Consider the following 15666-nt stretch of genomic DNA (forward strand, 5'->3'; position numbering starts at 1 on the left):
GATGAGCTACTTTGAACCATAGCTTGCGTTTCTCCTTATTCTCTGGCACGGAAAAAAGACTTTTTCTAAATTTCTCATCTGTGTATTTGAACACACAACGCAAAACATTGACGATATTTTTTTATAACTCATAATTTTTTTCATAAATAATAGAAATGGTATGATGTCACGTAGATGTTCATCTGCTAATGGCGCGTTTTAGTCTCGTTTAAAAGTCATAATAAAAAAAATTTTTTTAGTAAATTGTACTTTAAAAATTCTGAGGAAAAAAAATTATTTAAAAAAACATAGGCAAACTTTTAAATAAAAATATTTTTAAGAAATCGTATTTTTCCTTATTGTAAAAATTGTATAGTTTTAATTTTTTTTTAATAAACAACCGAAGAAAACGTCAAAAAGAAAAAACTTATTACAGTTGACAATAAAAATCAAAGTTACGGATTGCAAAATTAAGGATAGAAAAAGAACATACATGAGGAACAATTCCGGAAAGAGATGTATATGCGCGTGGCACAAAAGTAACTGCGCCAATCGTGCCCGTCACGCTTCTACTTACTCAATCGAGGGACCCTTCTCGCTTTATTCTCTTTTCTTTTTGTACGTGTATGCGTGTGGATGTGTGTGCACAGCTGGGTTTGCTGGATTTAAAAGTTCTCTCCACCTTCAGTTGCCGTTCGCCAACGCACTGCATTATCGCGCCGCGCTGCGATTGTTCACTATCCTCGCATGCACACCCGTGCGCGCACGTGTATATCCTTTCTTAACTGACGATTTTTCTAATTGTGATCATAATGTTCCAGATTAGTTCTTTGTACACCTGAGGTGAAAGTGGGAATATGAATAGAATGTAACTTTAATACATTCCAGATCGATTTGTTTACACGATCGTTTATTGAGCGAGTATTGTAAAGACTGAAATGTGCGAGTGTATGTGAATATAACATTAAGTTAATATCAGTTAACTCAGCAGTCAAGTTAAATGAAAATAATGTTTTATTTACAGAATCACAGTTTCTTTGTGTCTACTTGTATACGTCGATTTGCATGTGTCAAATAATTGTATCTACGACCAATGCTGTGCATCTCTTTCGTAATCGGCCGTCCTTGTGCGCGGCATAAAGAGACCGTACTTACGTATGCACAATGAGAAATGTCACGTGTATCTACATATCGAAACACGTGGCACGATAAATCTGACTTTTTGAGATTGTTTGGTGTTTGTTTCTACGTGAAGTAACGGATACCGTGCGTCTTGGTCACCGAAGTCGATTGCTTGTTGCGCAAATGTGACTAAATGCTCTCTCTCTCTCTCTCTCTCTCTCTCTCTCTCTCTCTCTCTCTCTCTCTCTCTCTCTTTCTTTTTCTCTCTTCCTTTACTCTGCTGTGCAATTAATTTACTTAATTTAAGATATCGATATTTTTAAATTACGTCTAAAATTGAAACGTACAACATTTTAAAAATAATTAGTTAAAATTTAGCAAGTGCATTACGGAAGGAAAGAGGCTGTAATATAAAATTTTTATAGAGACTATTTCCATTTCCGATCTCAAACGTATATTTTGTAAAAAAATAGAGAATGCTTCACGAAATTGATTCAGGTAGGATAGTTCTGCTTTTACCTTTAGTGAAAACCGCTTTGCATATTTAACTGTAAAGACAGTGAGCGAAAGTGACGAGTGACCCAAACTTGTTCAACTTTCCAAATGAATTTCATCGGCCCAATGTTATATGTGACATCATAAAAATTAACAATACATAATTGGAAAATTGATATTAAATTAAATATATACGTTGTGTGTGTGTGTTTTTTGTACTCCTCTCAAACTTAAATTTTAAGAAATATTAAACATCAATATAACACAAAGTAGTGAGAATAATCCACTTTAAAGTCAATTATGTTCAAAATTTATAAAATACATACACACACAAGAATGTTACAGAAATAGAATATCATTACCTTATATATTTGTATTTTTGTATATAAAATAATAACTTAAAGTATTTTTATATAATAAAAATTTAACTAAATATCCATATCTAGATAACATTTATCAACTTTCATGAAAAACTCAAAAATTTTTCTAAGATAAAGGAAAATGTAAAGTTAATGCATTACGGCAATTGTTATATACACTCAGTCCCAAAAAAGCGGTACACTCAAAATGTGAGAAAGATTTGGGTTATATTCAAATCTTTGTATCTTCGTAAAAAATGATCGTAGAAATACAAATTAAAAAGCATTTGAAAGCTTAAACTCTCTCAAATTTTTGAATCTTCTAATTAAAAACTTTGAGTTTTGCAACATGACCATTTTTTTTTAAGACAAAGCACCAAAGAAAAATGTTTAAAAATTTGCATTAAATTTGAACGTGTCTATGAGCTAAAATAATTTTTTTTATTTAACCTGATAAAAGATATTTATAAATAAAATTCTTCTCTTTAATTTTATTTTTTAAATTTTTTCTACGATTATTTCTGATCGAGTTAGGTCAGAACGATCAAAGGAAAAACGGCATTTGAAATCTCGTGATATACTTTAGGTAATGCTAATCCCAGCGGTATAATAAAAATCTATGATTAGTCATAAAGTCATGGTGGTAGGAATAAAAGAAAATCTGCAATTTATTTACTTTTAAGATAATTTTTTCTTTAATCACACACACCTTGGTCAATAATCGCCTCACAGAAAGAAAGGCATATTTTAAATCCTAGGACATACGGAAAAAATATTCTGAGCCCTGAATAATTAAAAGATACTTGTAACTTAAAAAAAACGTGGACACCTTTAAAATCCCACAATTATTTTAAAAGCAGCGCTAAATCTTCTAAAGAAAAATATGCAATTTTCACAGTCAGTTTTAAGGTAGTTTTCAAACGGTAGAATACTTTTTTATTAAATAAGCAATTAAAGGATCTCAAAATAAAAGTTTTTAGCTTTTCGAATCTGTTATAGTAATTTCTATGCGACCATTTTTGACCAAGTCACGAGCGTTTAAATTCAAAATAACGTTTTTTCTTTGACTGTTTATAACTCGGTCAAAAGTTGTAGGAAAAATTAAAAAAAAACCAATTAAAGAAAGAAATCCAATTTACAAAAATCTTTTATCAGTTAAGTAAAAAAAAATTGTTTTAGCCCATGGACACGCTCAAATGATGGAAATAATGGAAATTTTTAACATTTTTCTTTTGTGCTTTGTCTTAACAAAAAGTGATCATGTTTATTCTTCATTTCAGTTTCCTTATGATATATTAATTTTTAAAATTTTAGCACTATCCTGCAAAATAGTTACTGATTTGATCATGATCTCTGCAATGAAGAAACGTATCAGATTCTATACTAAATTAAATTAACCATTTCCTGAAGTGTCCCAAGAAAGACCATCTACAAACAAAGGACGAATTCGGTTTCCAAAATTTGTTTTGATAGAGCCTTTCGAATGCAAGAGATATGGCGTTGGTGAATTTCACTTTGCCCTATCAATCAGTAACAATGGCACCGTTCCTTTATGCGGATTCGAGCGGGAGCCATACAACTACCAACAGTCTTCGTTTAAGTGACTTGTTACCATCAAGACTTGCATCTAGTTACAACGAAAGAGAAAGCTTTCGTAATGAGCCTTATGCATTACCAATCAAGTATCATCAGCAGCGATACAGTCAGACTACACAGCAGAAAAGTCATGAGATTTATACGGAACATACATCGATGCAGGACAACCGTTACACTGTATACAATCAGGACATTAGACGGACGCAGCCGAGACAGCAGCAGCAACAACAACAGCAACAGCAACAAATAAAATCACCTGCGTCCTCATCGTTTCAACAGCGTTCTTCTGAACCTCTCAAAACTTGGCTGGAAAAGCAGGAAAATTATCCGGATAGATCTATCGGGTAAATAAATAAAGATATGTTTTCTTCTTTTTATTGCTTTATCTTTTTTACTTATTATTTATAATGCGTTATTAACCAATACGTTAACAAATAATAAAATATTGTTTGATAGAAATAAAAATATTATTGAAAACAATTTTGAAACAAAAAATTAAATTACTGACAAGCGAACTATATGAAATTTAAATCTTCGATTCTGATAAAACTTTGTAAGTGTATAGTATTCCATTCACAATTTAACTGTATAAGGTAACAGGACCAGATGATCAGACGTTTTGGAAAAAAAATTTTTAAAGTTTTACCGAAAAATTTTTTTATAAGAACTTCGAACTTAGAAAAGTTACGAACCGACCATAGCTCGGAAAGAGTGACTCCCAGATGCGCACAGTAATAAACGGACACAGCAGGCTGAGTGAAACGGACACAGACCAAATGCGCACGGACCAGATGCACACGGACCAAATGCGCACGGACCAAATGCGCACAGTCGCAAACCTATGTGGTGCAAAGAATGCTTTGCACACACACACACACACACACACACACACACACACACACACACACACACACACACACACACACACACACACATACACACACACAGAGGGGGTGCAAGGGGGAACTTCGCCCCCCCCCCGCATCCACCCCGTCAGTAGAGGTGCCCGAAAAGTCGCAACTCATGTGGTAAGTTTGTAGGTTACTGTGTCCGTTTGGTCTGTGCGCATTTGGTCTGTATCCGTTTCACTCAGCCTGCTGTGTCCGTTTATTACTGTACGCATCTGGAACGCTCCCCTTGGAAAGTAAAGCACGGCTAGCGTGCAAAGCGCTAGGTCTGTAATTCGATTTTTATGTATATTTTATTTTTTTAATTTTAATCATTTTACTATTAAACTATTATTACTAAATATTGGTAAATAAAAAGGAATAAATGAAAATCCTTATACGCGCATAAAAATAAAAGGGGAAAAGAGATAGAAAAAGAGAGAAAACACAAAAATTTATATATATATATATCTTTGTATTTTCTCTCTTGACAGTTGTGCTTGACAGTTAAAAAAATGGAATACGTTTAGAAAACGTTTATAAAACAAACATGTGCTTGGGCTCAAGTATTTATGTAAGCATAGTATAACATGATAAAGGTAAGATCGGGAGCTGATCCAACTATCGAACATAAGATTGAGAGAGCATCCAACCATTAAAGGTATATCTGAGGTTATTTAAGATGTTACAAGGCTTTATAATCAACCTTTGACCACTGGTATCTCAGAAGTGATTGATTTTAGGACTTTGCATCTAATGGAACTTTTGATCAGAACACCACAAACTATTACATACTATATTTACAGCCAATTCGACCAAAAGTACTTTTCCATAAGAAAACTGCTTTGGTTTCCATTCTTATAGCCGAAAAATTTTTGCGTTTTAACTAAAAATTGACTTGCAACTTATGAGTGAATCGTAAACTTTTACTAAACATTAATTAACGGTAATTTCAATGTTACATTACTGTTAGTTGATGTTTACTGGATTATACTTTAAGAATTCTGAAATAATATTATATATCACTTCTTTTGCACGTAGATCGAGAATACTTACATCGATATTCTATTTAATTTATTTAAAGTTATAGAAAAGTTAACGACGGCAGTTCCGTTAGTCCGAATACTAAGACTTCGATCCATGCCGTGTTAGATTATGATGATGATTTCGAAGATTACTATGATGACCAGAATCAAAACATACCCACAAATGCGCACGTTACGCCTATTCAGGGTCCAATCTTTCTTAAAAACGGTTCAGTGCCTGTGGTCCCTTTATATTCGTATCCTCAGTTGAACAATGGGACACTCGTGCAAATACCGGTAAGTATTATTGAGCGAGAAATCGTTTTCGAATATTGTTGCGTTTTTTTGCCAGTGCGATAAACGTAATTGACGAACGTGAAACTGGTAAAAATTTTCGTTTAAAAAAGTGAAGAATTTTAAAAAATGTATTTAATCTATTTTATTCGCCGTAATTGCAAACTTGAAGATAGAGGAAAAGGTGATAATATGTACGGATGGATCAACCTTTTGTACTCGTGCAGGCGAACGCACTCGTGTTAAAAACACTTTCCGTTCTTGTTATAAAATGTACTATTATATATACTGTATATGTAAGTTTCACCGTATCCTCAATGCCTATTAGGATGTTTGGTTCTTTAATTTTTTTTTCTAACTTAAGTATGTTAAAAATAATATATTTTTTTTAGTTTTTATACAACATATTTTACATAAAATAAATTGACAGTTGTATTTTCTTTTTTTGTGCCGTATCGTGTTATGGCATCACGTTTGTAATTAATAATAAATATTGATTTCTAGATACTGTGGACTGCGCTTTCAATAGCTTTGGGCGTTGAACTGAGAGGAGACTTGGTACGAGGTACACCATGCATCAAGAAATATCATCAGTTATTTTGTCCAACTGCTGGAAACACATATCCAATGTATGTTTAAATAATATTACTTATATATTAAAAATATTATTTATTACTTTTTAATATATGCCTACACATAATATATACCTCACTAATCTATTATTGCGCAGTATCTCATAAAAAGTGTCTAATAACTGCAAAATTTTAAAGATTCTAGATGATATAAGTTGCCCCCAAAACCATGCGTTTTTATTACAGAACGTGCCATCCATAGGAACACATCCACACCTGCATTTGCACCTCCGCGCCCGCGCGCGCACACGGAAAGAATTTTCTCTTAAAAATTACCCTAAAAATCGTGGTAATTGTAGGACAACGTAAACCTTGAAGAATTTTACTATACTTTTGACAAAATTTTAATAAAATTTGGCAAAATTTTGTAAATTTTACTATACTTGTAACAAAATTTATTAAAACTTTGCCAAATTTTATTAAAATTTTAGTAAATTTTAGTAAATTTTAGTAAATTTTATTTAAAGTATGGTAAAATTTTTCAAGGTTTACGTTGTCTCACAATTACGACGATTTTCATGGTAATTTTTAAGAGAAAATTCTCTCCGTGCACACGCACCACACACACGCGCGCGTGCGCACTCGCACACACATTGACACTCTTAAGGCCATCACACAATGCCAAGCAACAGGCAATAGGAATAGGAAATAAAGAAAGAGAGAAAGAGAGAAGATCTTTTCTCTCTTTCATTATTTCATTATTTCCTATTGCCTGTTGCCTGTTGCCTGTTGCCTGGCATTGTGTTTAGGCCCTTATTCTCATGCATAAGAGAGGGAGAGAGAGGGGGAGAGACACAAGTACACAAGATACGTTGTACCTACGATCCAATAAATATTACGTCATTGTGTACATCCTTGTTTTTTTATTTACAAAAAGACAATTAATATATGTATATAAAATTTTTATGATAAAAAAGACACCGAAATTAAAACAATTTCTTAATTTGGTATTTATTTCTCAGAAATTAGATATTGCATTGTATAAATACCGATAAAAACATCAACTACTTGAATAATTAAAAAAAATTAAAACCAAATTATACATACATGTGCTTTTCTATAAACTCTGCTAAAACCTTTGTCAACAACGAGAATTTTATTTACACAATTTTTTCTTGCGTATTGCATAATTTAAACAATAATAGATATATCGTTGATAATATTATTATCATTTTACATGTTTGTAGCTTCTAAAACTGTTTGATTTATACTCTTTTGATTTATATTTATCCCATAATAGGAAAAGGCACCGAATTTGGAACACCTATGAGTAATTAATGCGCTTTGTTTGTGTTTCTTTTAATTTATTTCTTTAAGATCCTCTAAATTTTAATTGCATAAAGGTTAATAACAGATTTGCTATTAACCTTTATAAAAATATAATACTGGGTATTAAATTGGCTAGTAATTATTATTTATTTTGAGTATTAAAAATACTAAGCAGTGATTTTAATACTTGAATTAAATATTAATTACTGTCCAATTTAATACTGTTCAGTATTACATTTTTATAAGAAAAAAAAATCCGATATATGTACAATTTAACAAAACATGTTTAAAAAATATAATAACAAAGAATTAAACAAAACTTATTAATGAAGAAACTTAAAAAAGTTTACTACAACATGCAATTGGCACGTTTGCAACAATATAAATTGTTGATAAATTAAATTCATTGTTGCAGAGAACGGATAGAACGTTTCATTGACGAAAATAAAGCGTTAATGAAAAGAATGTATGGTAATTTTGAAATAAATTCAAACTATGGGTCAAATGATCGCGGACATGTTAGAACGCAAAGAAAAAGTAGAGAAGCACAAAGACACGATATCCCGGATGGCGGGCCTAGAGATGACAAATTTTACATAGAAAGCGAAATCGGCGAAGAATATTTTAGCAAGAGTAGAAATACCAGAGAGTCCATCGGAAAAAATCGCAGTACAGAGAATAACAGGTAAGAATTCACAATCTATTTTTTATTGCTGTTATTTCATTTTTATTTTATTTTGTATTTTCTTTTATACGTATACAAACACAATTGTATACATGGTGGAAGGATATAAGGTGTGCTCATACGCATATGCTTTTTAACAGCCAATGAAAAGTTGCTTCTAGATACCGCCATCTTGCCGCGGTATTTTGTTATATCATAATAGTACCTCAATATCATCCAGACCAGAGTATTCAGACTCCAATTCTCAATAATTCGGAAAAAGGCCTTATTCTAAATAATTACAAATTATTAGAGATAAAAATAATTGAAGGTGATAATTGGGATAAAAATAAAGAGACTAACTTTTTCATAATAGGGCCTAAACACAATGCCAGACAACAGGCAATAGGAACAGAAATAATGAAAGAGAGAAAAGATCTCTATTCTCTTTCTTTCTTTCTTTAAAATGGCCGCATCTGGAATCTGCGCAGAACCGTACCGAAATTCGTCTTGAGTATGAGCACATCTGTATTCTTCCACCATGATTGTATATATGTCAAACACAATTGTAAATATGTTCGATAATAATCAATCATCTCTCGTGACCAGATAGATTTGATTAAACCAACAAAGAGAACATCAGAAAATTTTCCCTCCGATTATGCTGCTTTGATATATGTTGTAGGGGAGAACGGGGGAATTGGCCCAGTTAAATAAAAACTGAAATAAATGTGTTACAATCACCGAGTATCTATTTCAACTATTTATTATTAAAATAAAAGATTATAAAGCTTTAATTTAGCATAGCGTAAATATTTAAATTTTAATTAAATCAATAAAAAATTAACTTTTTTCGAAACAACAAAAACTCCCATTACCCCAGGCACTGAGAACCACCTTAAGGATAATGAGATGCATTGTTTATGCGAAACATTAAAGCGAGTAAAATACTTATTTATAAAAATAATAAACAAATCAAATATTTAAACAAATAGTCTTATCATATTCCTATTAATTTTGATCAGTTCAATCATTAAATTTAACTTTTTTTAAAACTTTCTCAAACTTCAAAAACGGCGCTGTTAATATTTTTGAATGTTGTTTTTGTCTGTTTCTGAGTCTTTTTCGTAAATTTTAAAAACAAAACAAACATGTATGCCTGGAGTAATTGGAGCCAGTTCTGATTACCCCATTAGAGTTGGTTCTAATTATCCCGTTGGAATAATTTTTTGTCATTGATAAAAAAAAATTCAAAAAATCTTTTTTAATTTTAAATGTTTTGTTAGTAAAGTAAATATATGACAGTATCAATAAAGAAAGAATGAATTAAATTAATAAAAACTAAAACTACTTATTTGCTTAAGAAGAAGTCGATGAAAATTGTACGAAAAAGGACGAAAACACAACGTGCGCTCTCCTGGATAAACAAAACGAGACTAGTGAAACATTCAACTGTCGGAAGAAGGGGTGCTCTATAGGCAGTAACTCACGCGCGAGTTTGGACGTGTTATGCGCGACAGTCATTTGTTTTTAAGGTTATTTTTATTACCCCGTGGTTCTCCAGTTCCCCCGTCCTCCCCTAATCCTACCTTCCTTTTATTTCATATTAAATTTATATGATGCAATTCTTCAAGATAACTCTTTATCAAGAAGTGCATATTTTCTCCTTTTATTTTGGCGAGAATGTTTTCTCGGAATGAATTATTCTAATTGAAGAGTAACTTAATTCACAGAAGGTCACAGAAATCTCTAAAATATTTCATTTATAACATTGCAAAAAAGATGATTTTAAAGATATTAAAATCTGATACAACACAATTAAAACATTGATAGCTTTTTGCAGCATAATTGCAATATAACAAACCTTTTTGTGCTATTAGATCGAGTATTCATCGGTAATTACACTATTTACATAACTTATAATATTTAGTTGAAAAATATTTTCTCTTCCTCTCTTTTTTCTTTTTTACTGCAGTAAATTAAAAATAATTAATAGTGTGGTAATAATTGCAGAATTGACGCGTGTGAATCAAAAGTCGAAATTGTGACTCCTTACTGGGCAAGCAACAGTGCTGGCAAGATTCGTGCTATCGTGAATACTCAACATTTTGAGCAAGCAATACATCAGGAAATATGCTCGTGAGTAAAAAATAATTTTTTTCATTATCTTGTCTCGATTATTTTATGTCCTATGCGTGTGCCGCTTGCAGAATATTTTCAAAAAGGTTGCAAAACGATTTCAATTTTTCATTTTATTTGCAATAATGATAAAAAGATTTTACAATATGTAAAGCAATATAGTAAATGTTTTTAAAGTCTATCATATTTATAGTAAATTTAGGAACATTGAGTTTAACTGCAAAAAGTTTTTTAGCATAAAGTTGTTTTGGAAATTTATTAGCATAGCACGCAGTAAACTTCTATTTTTCATAAATAAAAATCATACAGAATAGAACAAAAAAGGAGCAGTTTTTCGTCCTTATTGTAATGAAAAGTTTAATGTCTATAGAAGTAAAAGTCAGAAATCCCAGATTTTATGGTTTTTTGAGGTTAGAAGAAACTAATTGTAGGATGTGGTGGAGCAAAACTGACATCAGATTCATTTTTAGCAGGTCAAAATACATGGAAATAACTTGCTCTGGTCCACGCAGTGATGCCAGGCGGGCTGCTTTGTCTCGTGCATGTGCGACAAAAACTGATGGTTACCAGCGATGTATCACTTGTATCAGTAGTGAGCGCAAAAGACCTATCCAAACTTGTTGGCTTATTTATATTTATGCATATTAAATTCTAGTGGTAAAAAAACTATTAAAAGCAAAATTAGAATTTTCAAGGCTTTATGGCTAGATAAAAGTTGTTTTAAAGAATGGTTGTCATCCTTCGAGAAATAAAGCACTTTGCATGGCTTGCAATACAGCAGTTAATTGTTGTAAATTTGTTTTAATAAGATATTTACAGAAGATTAAACATATTTAAAAAGTAAAGTCATTACATTTTCTAAACAAATTAATAATCTAAAAAAATTTAAGAAATTTCTTACGAGCAACCAGTAACACACTTTTTTGACTATGAAGATACGCCATTGAAGCCGCGTTCACCGCGCATGTGTGAAAAAAGACAGCCCGCCTGGCATCGTTGGGTCCACGGCGCAGAGTACTTTTTGTGGGCCTGTGTAACCTTTCAGTGATTTTTTATAAGGTTTTACGAACCTTTCGGATATTTTAAAGATATCTTGTCTCAGTAAGTTCCTCTCCCTCATTACATACATATATTTTTTATCTCTTTTTTTCTTTTTCTTTATTTGAAATCCTATTTCTATTTTTTGTTATAAACCACGTAATCCATTCCTACGCGCGATAAGCACAGCTGTTTTAGGCCCTTAGGTTACCCCAAGTGATCTTCCTTAAAATAACAAACGTTGCCTGTGACTCAGCTATTTCAAATATTTTTGAATAAGATAAACTACATTCCTTTTTGAAAAGAAAGTCCTATTACAAGATTAATTAATATGCGTTGATGGAATTAAGTCATTTTAATAATAGTATAGAAACCTTCCTAATTGCGAGGATAAGCATCTTTTCGAATAAATCAAAGATAAACATTGTATAATGTTTTAGATAAAAATTTTATACACTTATTTCATAACTAAGAATCTAGTAAAGATACAACAATGATTCAAAAACGTAACAAATTCACCTCGCATAAGAAAAAACATAAATTAAATAAATTAAACAAATCTTTATTGTAAAACGTATAACTAAAAACTTCAGAATTTTAAGGCAAGGTTTTATAAAGACTGAATTCAATTTTTTTACTTGGAATATTAAAAAATCTTTAAATAGTAATGAAATTAAAAAGAGAATAGTTACCGTAGATATGAAAATGCCAATTTATAATTATTGTGTTTTAGATACTGAATATCCGTACCGATTACTGTGCCATAGAAACAGTAGTTTATGCTAGTTTTTGTGCTTGAGATACTGTACCTTGGTAAAATCTGTGCTATAGTTCTTAACAGCCTTTTTTTTCTTTTGAAGGTTTAATGTGTCCCATCCGTTGGGATATCAGACACTGTTGACTGTATTACTATTATAGCTGTTCACTTCTGTATTGGTGTATGTAGATATATGTGTGTGTATATGTCGTATATACCCAGATAGCCAAGCGAGATTTAACATATCGGGCAAACTGATCCCTGGTGAAAATGTAAAATCAGAGCGTAAGTCGAATGTAAAGGGAGAGTAATAGAAGCGTTAACAAACTTTCTACAAAGCGTAAATTGAAACATTGTTTTGCTTCGTAGAAGGTTTGTTAACGCTTCTATTACTCTCCCTTTACATTCGACTTACGCTCCGATTTTACATTTTTACCAGGGATGCAATGCATATATTGTTGTAAACTTGTCGACAATTTGCTATCATTGGAATCTAATGTGGAACTAAGTTAGCATTAGGAGGGCAAATAGACTTCATGAGTTTATGAAATTGTAAAAGCATGCATTGAGGAATAATAAACTCGTCACATTGACAACAAATTGACGGCACGCCATGAGATCGCATTTCATATATAGAATCATGACGGCAACGTGACGGCAAAATGGCGACACTTATGATATCAAACGTTGTACACAAGAACCATAATATCTATTGAATATTGATGAAGTTTCCAAACTACATCTTGATATCGATAACTTGTCGATATCATAAATTTATTCTTCATGGGCGACAATTTGTCGGCAAGCATGGATCACTTCTCTTGCTAAAATAGATAAATATAAGTTAATAGTGCGCGGTGCCACCGAAAGGCCAGTAGGCGACTTAACTCTCTCGGAAATAAAATGCAACCGACACGCTACATAAAGACCACCCGCAGCACATTGAGGCAAGCAATAATTAGCTTTCTTCGCTACGAGAGAACGATGTGGAAGAGGACCACATAATACTTTTATGATTTACTCATTTTAATTGAGTAAACGATTCGCTACAAGAAATGAAACGTTCACGTCGAATAAAGAGTTCACTTATCGAGCGAAAAATTCATTTTTAGCATTAACGTGAATATTATGTACTATTTTATTGGAGAATATGTTATCACAGATGACATATGAATGGTGACAAAATGCTAATTGCGAAGTAGACAAGTTGCCGTCAATATAACCTCACGTGCAGATATCATGTATGACGATGACTTGCCGTCATAATGATATCCAGCACTGTTTACATGCATGAAGACAACTTGCCGTCAGTTTGTTGAATTCTAATGAAGACTTTATATGATGTCAGAACAACAGTCAATTTGTGGAAACATCTTGGCTTTAGTTTGATGAAATTGAATGCCGAATAAGTGACAGCAAAATGACAACACGTTGGTTTCATTTGGCCATCTGGGTATGTAAATGGTTCGATTATGGGTGAGTGTATGTGTTTGTCTGCATTGTAATGAGCTCGGGTCCGCGTAGGTTTGCTATGCCCAGTGACCATGCGGTACAGTCACCCCTGTGCGAGGTTCTTAACAGCGATATGAGGATAGGTTATGTTTGAGGTTGGCTTGTTGCCGCGAGCGGACACAGTATAATTGCAAACTAGCGCGTAGATTAAACTTAAATATTGTGCACAGTAATAGATACAAAACTTAAATTATAGTTTATTTACTGAATTAAATAAATATAATTAAAAATATGTAAAAAATCAATAATACCGCGTAGATTTATAATTGTTCTGCGATTAAGATTTTTATGCTTCAGAAATGCTACACCAAAGACCGAAATGCTCGCCTTAACCAGCCAGCCAAACAACTAAATGGTCTCGCTTTAACCACCCATACTACTTTTCAGTCTCGCCTTAGTTGGCTACATCGATTCCTGGTCTCACACACATATGTGAATATATTATAATCTTATCGGTTATCATAAAGAAAATAGACGCATTTTCATACTTTAGCGCTCCATAATTCGGTTCCTAAGCATTTTTTAATTTTGTGCCCATATAAACATTTGTTCAGGACAGTAAGGAGGACAACATATTAAATTTTAAGACAAGACTGAGAGCCAAAATCCATAAAGTGCAGGATCCTCTACAGATTCTTATAAAATAAACATGGACTATGTTTTCTTTTACAGAAAATCGCAAACAAATCGATGCAGAGACGACTGCGGATGCGAACAAAAGTACAAATGGCACAGGTTGCTCGCATACGAGCCAGACAACGATTGTAAGGGTATATTCATGGATTGGTTCCTGTTTCCTTCTTGTTGCGTATGTAGATGCGATCGTGCAAATAGCAACAAGTTCTCCTCATCTGGTGATGGAAATTGATTTAAAAATTTACCCAGATATTGACATGCCGATAGAGCACAGAAAGATTGCAGAAATATTACATAAATATTCCGATGTAATAATGAAACATTTCATATACATTGTGAAATGCTATAATATTGTTGTAACATTACAACATTAAAATATTTTATAAGTAGGATTGCAATGTAATAATCGTACAATCTGTAATAACACAATGCATTAGCTCGTGAATTAGCTCATAAAATATTCACTTTTTGATTTTATCTTCTTATTTTTTACATAGATAAAGAAAGAAATCAACTAATAGTATTAATTTATACATTACAATTTTGCAAAATCCATGCTAACATATCTACAAAATATAATTTCTACAAATAAGTTTTTTACATTAATCGACTTATATCTACGTACGCATGAATAAGTATAGATGTGTATACGTTTAAGAAATAAATATTTCACGAAATGATTCATATTTTATGTTAATAAATGTCACGTGATAAAGGAGGATGTAAAAAAGTGATTTTTGGCTGTAAAGTGAAACCTAATTCCCCGATGTAGGTTGATTCCAAATAGGTTAAGTAATGAGGAAATGATGATCTCTTAACCGTCATATGTAAAAAACGCACAGGACAAACAGAACTTTTAAAAGTTTTCCGGTTATTACCTGATCGGACAGCGACTTATAGAACTTTCCTTCTCGGAGCTGTATCGTACTTGAACTTGTATGACTCAACTGTATCGTAGTATTTTTAGTTGCTTTTGGCGCTGTACAGACCATATACCTATCGCATATGAATGGATTCAATATGAGTAAAAACCCTGAGTGAAGAAATTAATAAAAAGTAACAAATGATTCTCTTCTTGTTCAACTGTAGTAAATAAAAGAGAATTTCTTACCATTTTTTAATACATCATTCTGACAGGTTTCTTCAAGGCAATCTGTACATTTATAAGAAATGGTATTTAAAAAACCGTGGTTGAATAGACATTACTTGACGTAAGCTTGACATATTCAACAGCTAATTTAACATTTATTTAATTGTATTGT

The 15666-nt window shown here is 32.1% G+C and overlaps 1 protein-coding gene across 4 annotated transcripts; it reads left to right on the top strand.

The window, feature by feature from the left end:
- Positions 1 to 578: 578 nt before the first annotated feature.
- Positions 579 to 15134, top strand: LOC105836046 (protein spaetzle 3). 4 transcript variants are annotated; one of them, XM_036295122.1, is made up of 8 exons: positions 579 to 927; positions 1004 to 1286; positions 3270 to 3895; positions 5523 to 5760; positions 6262 to 6386; positions 8074 to 8343; positions 10336 to 10461; positions 14441 to 15134. In XM_036295122.1, the coding sequence occupies exons 3-8, from the start codon at positions 3450 to 3452 to the stop codon at positions 14634 to 14636; spliced, it is 1401 nt and encodes a 466-aa protein (XP_036151015.1). In that variant the 5' UTR covers positions 579 to 927; positions 1004 to 1286; positions 3270 to 3449; the 3' UTR covers positions 14637 to 15134. The 4 variants fall into 4 exon arrangements, with proteins under 4 accessions (XP_036151015.1, XP_036151017.1, XP_036151018.1 ...); XM_036295124.1 differs by having other exon boundaries at positions 579 to 1286; positions 3366 to 3895; XM_036295125.1 differs by lacking the exon at positions 1004 to 1286.
- Positions 15135 to 15666: the final 532 nt, after the last annotated feature.

Source organism: Monomorium pharaonis, unplaced genomic scaffold (assembly GCF_013373865.1).
Source record: "Monomorium pharaonis isolate MP-MQ-018 unplaced genomic scaffold, ASM1337386v2 scaffold_633, whole genome shotgun sequence".
Lineage (NCBI taxonomy): Eukaryota > Metazoa > Arthropoda > Insecta > Hymenoptera > Formicidae > Monomorium > Monomorium pharaonis.